Here is a 10,223-nt window from a genome sequence, read left to right as displayed (position 1 = left end):
TACCGAGGTGGTGATCCAGAGTGTTGAGGTAGAGACTGTCTGCTGAGGGTGCCTGAGACTCGTGGGAGTGGCTGATTGATGTGGTGTGAATCGATGCAGGGGGGTGGATCTGGTTTATGAGGTACCGTATTGTGCAGTCGAGGGGATTTTGCAGGGGATATGGAGATTCGATGAGAGACCAATTTCGAGGAGTGTGAAGCCTGAGGTGACTCGGATGGAGGAGCTTATGGGATGGCTTTGTCATAGACATCATCGTTTTCCCTGACCTGACCTGTCTGTCTACTAATTGCTTTGTTGGCCTGTTCATCGGCCTCTGCATTGTTTCCCCTTAGAACGTGCTTGAAGATGGCCCCGCTGATTTCCTTGATATTGTCCAGAACCCTGAATTTGATGTTGTTCAAAGCCATTTGATTGAAGTCCTTTCCAGAAACCATGGCCGCTATGATGATAGCTGAATCTCCCATAATTAACAGGTTTTGAAGACCAAGTTTTCTTGCTATAGAGGTCCCCAGGAGGAGGCTATAGGCCTCTGCCTTGTTATTAGACATTGATCCCAATCCCCACTCGTAGGTTACTATTGTTTTACCTTGGAGGTCTCTAATGATTCCTCCAGCTCCGGCTTGGCCCGGGTTATTTTTTGAGGCCCCGTCAAATTGTAAGGAGGGCCTCCTTTGCTTTTGTATCCAATCTCTAATTTCTTCTTTGGTCCCTCTCAACTTCCAATCAGAATTTCCTTTGCCTGTGTTTACTGTTTTTTGTATTCTTGCTTCATAGCTAAATTTGCTCATCCACTCTGTTTCTCTTGGGTCTCCCGGTTTCGAATCAGCATGGGTTATTCCATTCGCCTCAATGGTCTCTGAGATGAGCGCGATTGTTTTTGCTATTGTGTTGGAGATGCTGGGAACCTTGTTATTGAAAATGCTTTTGTTTCTGGCGTTCCAAATCTGCCAGCACAGATTTGAGGGAATGCTGTTCCACAACCTTTTAGCCAGGGTCTTGCCTTTTTTGGGAAGGGGATAGCTATTTCCCCAGTTTTTCTGCAGGAGAGCCATCTGAGTGGGGAGATCGCCTATGATCAACGGGCTAGTGATAAGCTTCCAGCAAGTCCGCGCAAAGGAGCACTCTAGAAAAAGATGGTTACAGCTTTCTTCCGCTGCCCTGCACAAACAGCAGATTGAGGGGCCATGGATACCCTTTTTCCTTAGATTTTCCGCTGTGAGGATTTTGCTGTTGAGGAGGGTCCAATTGAAGAATTTTACCTTTGGAAGGCATTCAGTTTTCCAAGCCACTTTGTGGAGAGGCCAGTTGTTTATTGCTGAGGCGCTTTGAAGGACTTTATAACCCTCTTTGACTGTGTAGCTTCCACCATTGGAGTCCCAGACATATTTATCTTCTGACATTCTATTAAGGGGAGCTGATCCTATGAGTGATATCTTAAGATCAAACCAAAGGTTCTTAAGATCATTAGGAGGGGAGATGGACTTCCAACCTATCCAACTGTTTTGATCCCAGGAGGAGATATCATAGAGAGTCTTGAGATTTCCCTCAGTCATCCACCGTTGCAGGGGCCTGAAATTTGTGAGGGCTTCCCTTGCTTCTGAGCCCATTATTCTGTCCGCCCATATGTTGATGTTTCTACCATTGCCCGGGACTCTTGAGATGCAGGCTTTGAAGTGGGGGAGAGATTTTTTAATAAGCTTCCATACTGGGGTGCACTGCCTATCAATGATGGATTCTGAAAGGATGTTGGAGTTGGCCCCATTCAAGTATTTCTTTTTGATGACCTCTGTCCACCAAGCTCCGTTTTCGTTGAGAATTCTCCATATCAATTTGAAGCCCATGGCCATGTTGGCTAATCTTGGGATTCTTATTCCTAGCCCTCCTTTCTCGAAGGGTAAGATGACCTGTTCCCACTTTACTAGGCTGAACTTTTTTGATTCCTGCCTGCCTCCTTGCCACAAGAAGCTTCTGATGATAAGTTCCATGTGTTTATGAATGCTGGCCGGGGCAAGGGTGGTTGCAAACTGATAGATTGGGAGGGCTGAGAGGATGGCTTTGATGAGAATTGTTCTGCCTGCCAGGTTGAGCCAAGACACCCCCCAGCTTTGAAGCTTCCCTCTCAGCTTCTCAATTAGCTTGACCCAGATTTCGGTTTTGACCTTTTCCTTGGCTAATGGTAACCCCAAATAAGTGAAGTGTGTCCAGTTCCTTTGAGCCGGGATTTCCAAGATTGTGGAGATTCTTTGAATGATTTGCCTGGGAACATTCCAAGTGTAGATCATGCACTTATTATTGTTTAGCTTGCCTCCAGAAGCTTGAAGAAAGAGTTCCAGCGTGTTCTTGAATCTCCTAGCCATGAGACTGGAAGCGCCTCCAATTAGAAGAGTATCATCAGCGAAGAGGGAGTGGTTTATTCCCTTGGTTCCCCGAACTATGGTGACCCCTGTTATTTCTTTTAGCCTACGCAAATTCTCCAGGTGTATGCTTAGAGTTTCGGCCATGATGATGTAGAGGAAGGGAGAGAGCGGGCATCCTTGCCTCAAACCCCTTGAACTTTTGAAGGAATGGCAGGGCCTACCATTAATGAGGGGGGCTGTCCAGGTGAATGAGATGCATTCCATGACCCTGCTGATGAAGATCTCGGAAATGCCAAATTTCTTTAGGGCCGCCTGAAGGAATTGGTGATTAACACGGTCAAAGGCATTCGCCATATCTAGTTTGATGATCATGCCCCTTTCCTTCCTATTTATGCTGCTGTGTATTGCCTCCTGGATAATAATAACATTGTCCGTTATTTGTCTTCCAGGAATGAAGCCTCCTTGATTCTCAGAGATAAGGGAAGGAAGAATCTTTTTTAACCTGTTAGCAAGGATTTTGGTGATGATTTTATAGGAGACATTGCACAGGGATATTGGTCGGAATCTATCAAAGGTTTGAGGATTAGGGTCTTTGGGAATGAGGGCTAAATGGGAAGATTTGATGCTGCTGCCCATTTTGCATTTCGAAAAGAAATTCTTAGCCATTCTGATGTAATCCTTTTTGATAACTTCCCAATGGTTTCTATAAAAAGCCACAGTGAACCCATCAGGGCCCGGAGCCTTGTCCATAGCCATGCTGAAGATTGACCACTCGATTTCCTCTGTCGTGATTTCTTTCTCCAACTCAGCATTTTGAGCTTCTGAAATTTTATTTTCAATTATGCTAAGAAAATCTGAGTTATCAATATAATGAGGGTCAGCTGTTAGAAGATCGCGGAAATGCCGGGACGCTGCATCCTTTATTTCCTCTTGTTCTCTGAGTTCCCTTCCTTCCATCATAATTCTCTCTATTTGATTCCCTGCCCGCCTGAGCTTAAGGCAGTTGTGAAAAAAAGAGGTATTTTTGTCTCCCGCTTTGAGCCAAAGACAGCGAGACTTCTGCCTTTGCTCTTCTTCCTCCTTTCTGTTCTGTTTATACAGCTCTTTATACATTTCGTTTTCTTTGGCTTGATCTTCTTCTGTGTCCTGACTTCTTTCTTTTTCTTGGCTCCATTGTTCCAGCTTTGCCTGGAGTTCAATTCTTTTTTTGCCTTCCTCTGTTGCATGATTTTTTGCCCAATGTTTAATGGCAATCCTGAGAGACTTGAGCTTAGCTTCCCAGATGTAGTGAGGAGAGCCCACAACTTCTTTTGCCCATTGTTCCTTGATCAGTTTTTTGAATTCATCGCTGCTGTCCCAGGCCTTATTATATTTAAATGGAAGCGGTCCCATGTTCTTACCTTTATCAAGAGTCAAAGCCACTGGTTTATGGTCTGAAAAGTATCCTTGGATTATTTTGCTCTGGATATTTGGAGGGATTTTGAATAGTTATGAAACTATTCACAAACAAGTTTTGTTGGTATAACTATCATATATGAACCATGGAAAGTCCAAATTGAGTGCTACAAGTTTTTTTAGAAAGAAGATAGAAAATGTTATTTTAGGTAAATTTTCTATAGGTATATATGAAATGTTGAACACATGGAAACCCATACAATTTCATTATCTGGAAAGGGTCAAGAATCAACATGTTTTTGGAAGGATACCATAGGTCTCACCTACCACATAAAATTTTGACTAGACGTATGGCATTGTAGACAATACATATCATAGTACTACAAGAAATTTTAGAAGTAAAAGGTACAATATTTTAGAGATAAATCAAGACAATGGTCGGGTAGCAAGACAATCTCAAAATTAGGATTTTAAAGTTATATAACTTACAATTGACATAACTTTTGATTGGAAGCTTTATTTTTGACAATTAAGAATTTGTAATAAGGAGAAAAATGAGGAGTATTAATATTTTTTACCACATGGATAAGGTTGTTCCAAAATTACTACATAAATCAAACCTTCAAAAAGTTTATCCACGACTTAGACGAAAATGAAGATATACAAGACCAACTATCCAAATAGGAGAATCAAATTAATTAATTGAATGATAGATTTGTGAAATTTTTTGATTTGATATATGCAAAAAAATATAAAATTGAAGATGGAAAATACAAGACATAATATAAGTCAACCTATATAAATTTTGTTAACAAAAATGGAATAAATGATGGAAAATGTGGGACAAAATTTTTCATCCATGCCCTTATGTATCCTAGATGAGAGATTAATTAAAGGTGATATTGGTATGCAAGGAAATATTGAAAATAAGGATAAAATTTTTGTTAACCCCAATCACATTTGGGATTTTTTTTGAAAAATATGAACACAAGGATGGAGTCCCAAAATCACGATTAATCACCACTTCAAGATCAACATCATGAGGGGATTAACTCAACACCAAGGAAATACTTAATTCCCAATATTAATATGATGAAGTTTGATATTCGAGATACTATAACAAGGATATTCTAGATGGATATTTTTTTTTAATCTATACCAAGTGCCAACCTTACAAAAAATAAGTCTTACATCTTTGTATTTAAAAAACAATCAATTTGTATGGTCACTAATGGATTTGTCAAGACAAAAGGATTTTATTATATCTTGGTCCATTTTTGTAGATGAATTCATAACACATTATGAGGATATTAAGTGCAATATATTGTTTAGTCAATTAATAAATATTTGGAAAAGAGTCCCAAATACAAAGAACATTCAACAATTCCAAAAATCTCAGGGTAGAGAACATTCCAAAGAATAATTTGTTAGATCTCTTTATGGGAATTTTAAAGGAGAGCATTCAACATGAGGTGTGTTTCTTCAAATCTAAATATCTAGAGCATGCTTTCAATGTGGAAAGGAAATTTGAAAGTATAAATATGGCTACTAGAAGAGTGGTCACTAACAACTATGAAGATCTCCATGCTCCCTCTCCTACCCTCACTCAACCTACGAAATTGACACATAAATAAGTGGATGAGAGACGAGCAAAGTCACTATGTTTTAGTTGTGATAAGGATTATAATAAAGGGAATAAACACAATGAGAAAAATTATTATGCATATATTATGAAGAGGAGGAAGATAAAGAATCAAAACCAGCTGAAGATCTAGAATTAAAAGAGACTACTCCAACCATATATTGTTATGAACTGGATGGAATTAGTAGTCGACAAACCCTCAAGATAGAAGGATATACCAAAATTAAAAGTTAGCAGTTTTGATTGAATATATGCAAATTAGTAAAACTTCTTATTTGCTTTGTATTTCCAACACCCAAGATTTTTCAGATGGAGGTATCATAAATTATTTAGGGAAGTCCCATAGTTTAAAACTTAATATGAGGAAGTATCTTTTGGATGGCCCCATGGTTGAAATCCAAATGTGTGGTGTTGATGTTGTAATAGGGGTATAATGGTTACAATCATTAGGAATAGTATCCATTAAATTTCAGAAACTTTTCATGAGATTTTCCATGGAAGGAAAGGGAATTGAACTTAGATTTTTCCAAGGGAAACCATCTATAGTGATAAGCACTAAAAAAGGAAACTAAAAAATGGATACCATGTTGTAATCAAAACATTTTTCTCGGCAAGTGTTCAAATATCTATACCTTCTTCTCCAATGGATCTCTAAAAAGTTATCAATAATCATTCAAAGGTATTTGAAGAGATGCCTAAGGGTCTTCCATCTACTTGAGATAATGACCACACTATTCATTTGTCACTAGAAAGTGTACCACCTAACATTAGGATTTACAATCACCCATATGCACAAAAGAGAGATTGAATGTATGATTCATGAAATGTTAGAGGATATCATCATTCGACCTAGAAAAATGATTTATTTACACCATTTTTGATGGTTTAAAATAAGGAAGGTTCATGGAACATGTTTTCAAATTATATACAACTCAACGAAAATACCATCAAAGATAAGTTTCCTTTTCCTATCATTGATGAATTATTAGATGAATTGCAAGGATCAATTTTGTTTACTAAGATGGATCTTGATTTTTGATATCATCAAATCAAAATGAAGTAAGAGGAAAACTCTAAAAAATCCTTTAGAACACACAATAACCATTATGATTTTTTGGTAATGCCATTTGTTCTTAGTAATGCACCTTCAATAATTCAAAGCTTGACAACTTCTATTTAATAATTCAAAGCTTGACAACTTCTATTTTCAAACCCTACATTAGAAAATTTACATTAGTAATACTAATCTACAAAAAATCTTGGGAAGAGTAAGTATAACATGCAGACACAGTAAACCTATTGGAAGAGAAACAACTATATGCAAAGCCTTCAAAGTGTGCTTTTGGGGTTCAAGAAGTGGAATATTTGGGTCATATTGTCTCTCATGAAGGTGTCAAAAGGGATCCTAACAAAATTAAAGCTATGATGGAATAGTAAATTCCCAAAACATTAAAGAATCTTAGAGGATTCCTAGGATCGATAGGCTATATTTACAAGTTTGTCAAGAATTATGGTCTAGTAGTAACACCACTAACAACATTATTAAAAACAAGGCATTTTATTGGATGAAAGAAGCAACCAAATCTTTTGAAAAAATTAAGTTAATTATGTGTACAAGTCATGTCTTGGCTACACCCAACTTCACAAAAACATTTATTATAGAGTTTGATGCCCCAGGACATGGCCTTGGTGCATTTTTAATGTAAGATGAAAGGCCCTTGCCTTTGAAAGAAGCCAACATAAAGGAAAGAACTTACTCAAACCCATTTATGAAGAGGAAATGATGGCCATATTACATGCAATTAAGAAATAGTGCCTTTACTTAATATGAAGACACTTCAACGTAAAAAACAAATCATGATAATTTGAAGTATTTCTTGAAACAACAAATATTTTAAGAATAACAACAAAAATGGGTTACAAAGATTCTAGGTTATGATTTTGAATTATCTAAAAAAAAGAAGATAATATGGTGGCTAACACACTTTCAAAAAAAGAAGAAACAAAGGGATTACTATGTGTTATTTCCATTTCACAATATGATTGGGTAAAAGAAACAAGGATAGAATGGAAGCAAGATAATAAGGCATGCAAAATCATTCAACAACTGGAAGAGGGTCCAAGTTCATTAGTTAAATTGTAGATGAATGATTTTGTATGGTATCAAGATCACCTATATTTAAAGGAGAATTCCCAACTCAAATATAAGGTCCTTTGGGAATTGCCCGTCAAGAGGGATTTTTTTTGGGAAGGTATTAAAAAGGATGTTCAAAATTTTGTGGCTAAATGTGTGTTCTTCCAATAGAATGAGGGAGAGATGATCAAAACCCCATGTTTCCTACAACCATTAGTTATACCAAGTCAATGTTGGGAAGATGTTTTAGTGGATTTTACTATAGGTGTACCTAAATTTGAAGGAAATAATATTATCATGGTAGTAATGGAGTAATTCACAATGTATGTCCATTTTTGGTTTCTTTCTCGTCATTTTAAAGAAAGAACAATAGGCACAACATTGATGAAAATAGCTCAGAAGCTTCATGGAATTTCCAAGATTATTGTAAGTGATAGATATCCAATTTTCATTGGAACTTTTTTGAAATAAATTATATTCTTCTTTAGGTACTCAATTGGCTCACAATTTCTTTTACCATCCTCAATCCAATGGGAAAATTGAGTTTTTGAATAAATTTCTAGAAGGATATCTTCATTGCTTTGTATTTGATAAATAGACAATGCGTTAAGTGGTCTCCTTTAGAAAAATGGTGGTACAACACATGCTTCCACTCTTCGCAAAAAATGTTCCCATTTGTAGCATTTTATGGATATCATCCTCCATCTATCATATCACCCTTGAAAGGAAAATTAAAATTCAAGTAGTGGAGGACGACATAGAGCACCAACAAGAGGTTCTCAAACTATAGAATGACAACTTGGTTGCAATGAAAAATACGATGAAACAAGCATATCAACATCAAAATGAAAGGAAATTTGAAGTGGGGGGTTGAGTATTACCGAGGCTACAACCATACAAATATATGTCCCTCAAGCAATAAAATAATGACAATAAATGAGCACACAAGTATTATGATCCGTATAAGGTGTTATAGAGGATTGGAAATATGGATTACAAATTGGAATTACCTCCATATTCACACGTACATCCCGTCTTCAATGTTTCTTTCTTAAAGAAGGTAATTGACAATAGGATCCCAGTTCAAAATATTTTATTATAGATTAATGAATAATATACAATCATATTAGAACTATAAAAAATCATTTAAACACAAGTTACACATCTAAGAAATTGAACAATTATTGAGTACCTCATCAAGTGGAAGAGGCAACATGGGAAGATGAATTCTTCATGAAGAAACATCTACAACTAATTGAGTGTTGAGGAGAACACTTGTTTGAAAGGAAGTAGGATGTTAAACCCCAGAAAAAGGCCCATGTAAATACCTATACATTGAGTTATTATATTTCTATTGTTATATTTGTGTTGTTGACTAGACCCTTTAATCGTAATTGTACTATTTGTCTTTTACACACACACACACAAAGGACCCCTATTGTATATACAAAATGAGGTTACCCTTTGAAGAGGCTTATCTTTCATTGTTATATCTATTTCTCAAGGCATCATGCTATTTTGGTTTTTGTTTCCTAACAAACTTGTTCATTATGCTTCATACAAATAGAAGAAACAAAGTTGAAATCTCTCTCAAACTAATGATTTGTGTTGTTAAGGAAATCCTGAAATTTTATCTTTAGTATTTATAAAACCACTTCTTGTACAATGCTATGATTGGGTTGTCATAAATTTTGGATGGAATTTTCCTTATACAATTGTGGAAGGATGAGAAAATGCTCATTCTTAACGTCTTGATTATTGGAAATATTGAGAGGGGGGTGAATCAATATTTCCTTTAATTTCACAATTGGTTAGGTTCTTTTAACCTATCAAATCATCAAAATAAATACGAAGTAGTATCACATCACATGAACAGTGCATAAAATATTTATCTCAACAAAAGCTTCAATATGCATGGTTACATACAAATTTACCCGTCAAGACTGGAAGGACGTAAAATACTCCTAGGGGTTTTACCAACAAGGATGGAAGGAAGTAGTTTCTCCCTAAGTCTGAAGAATTTTGCAGACTCAACCTGAAGGGGTCTGCAGTCCCCTGTTACATTCTACAATAGTGTTGTTTCACTTCAACCCAACCTATTTTCCCCTTAATGCTATGTTGCCCCATATAATGATTAAGACTAAGCTTGGGCTCTTGTACCATAGAAAATGACCCAAATGCAAATGATATTCAACCATGCTAGCCCAAACTCAATTGTTGTACCATACTTCTTCAATATTGTTGATCCAATGATGCCCAACTTCAAACTATCCAAACTTAGAAGATGCACAAAATTTGACCAATCAAACTAATGTGCAACTTACCTTAATATATTATATTGATGTAAGACCATTGTCACTATATGTTTTCAATCTAAATTTGATGTGATGCCTCTTCCCTCTCTGATGCCTTTATGGTTATAATAAATTTATGCCTCTTGCTCTAGATGATAATTGAGAAGGTTATGCAAATTTTGAAGGGAGCCTTGAAGCCTATCAAAGATTACTTTTCCTTTAACTCCAATTGTTGTAGATGTCCTTTGCTGATGCCACTGCTACTGTGCCCAAAATAAGATATAGGACCTTTATACTTTTGAATTTTTAGAAGTATTCAACATCATGTATGCCATTTAATAGAGTTGTATGTGTTTTTGTTTTCATAGGGCTGGTCATAACGTGAAAACCATGAATGTAAT

At 36.5% G+C, this 10,223-nt stretch overlaps 1 protein-coding gene across 1 annotated transcript; it reads right to left on the bottom strand.

Moving 5' to 3' along the window:
* Positions 1-224: 224 nt before the first annotated feature.
* LOC149153415 (uncharacterized) lies at positions 225-3,749 on the bottom strand. Its single transcript, XM_089443818.1, has one exon. The coding sequence runs from the start codon at positions 3,747-3,749 to the stop codon at positions 225-227; it is 3,525 nt and encodes a 1,174-aa protein (XP_089299944.1).
* Between the last annotated feature and the right edge of the window lie 6,474 nt (positions 3,750-10,223).

This window comes from Pinus tabuliformis, chromosome 9 (assembly GCF_031772625.1).
Source record: "Pinus tabuliformis cultivar Carrire ecotype Pingquan chromosome 9, CPIR1, whole genome shotgun sequence".
Lineage (NCBI taxonomy): Eukaryota > Viridiplantae > Streptophyta > Pinopsida > Pinales > Pinaceae > Pinus > Pinus tabuliformis.
The sequence above is the reverse complement of the archived record's forward strand: the minus strand, read 5'-3'. Positions and strand labels throughout refer to the sequence as shown.

What these genes read in the sequence shown, in the direction of transcription:
- LOC149153415 (XM_089443818.1), bottom strand. Translation starts at nt 3,749, where the DNA reads ATGGGACCGCTTCCATTTAAATATAATAAGGCCTGGGACAGCAGCGAT.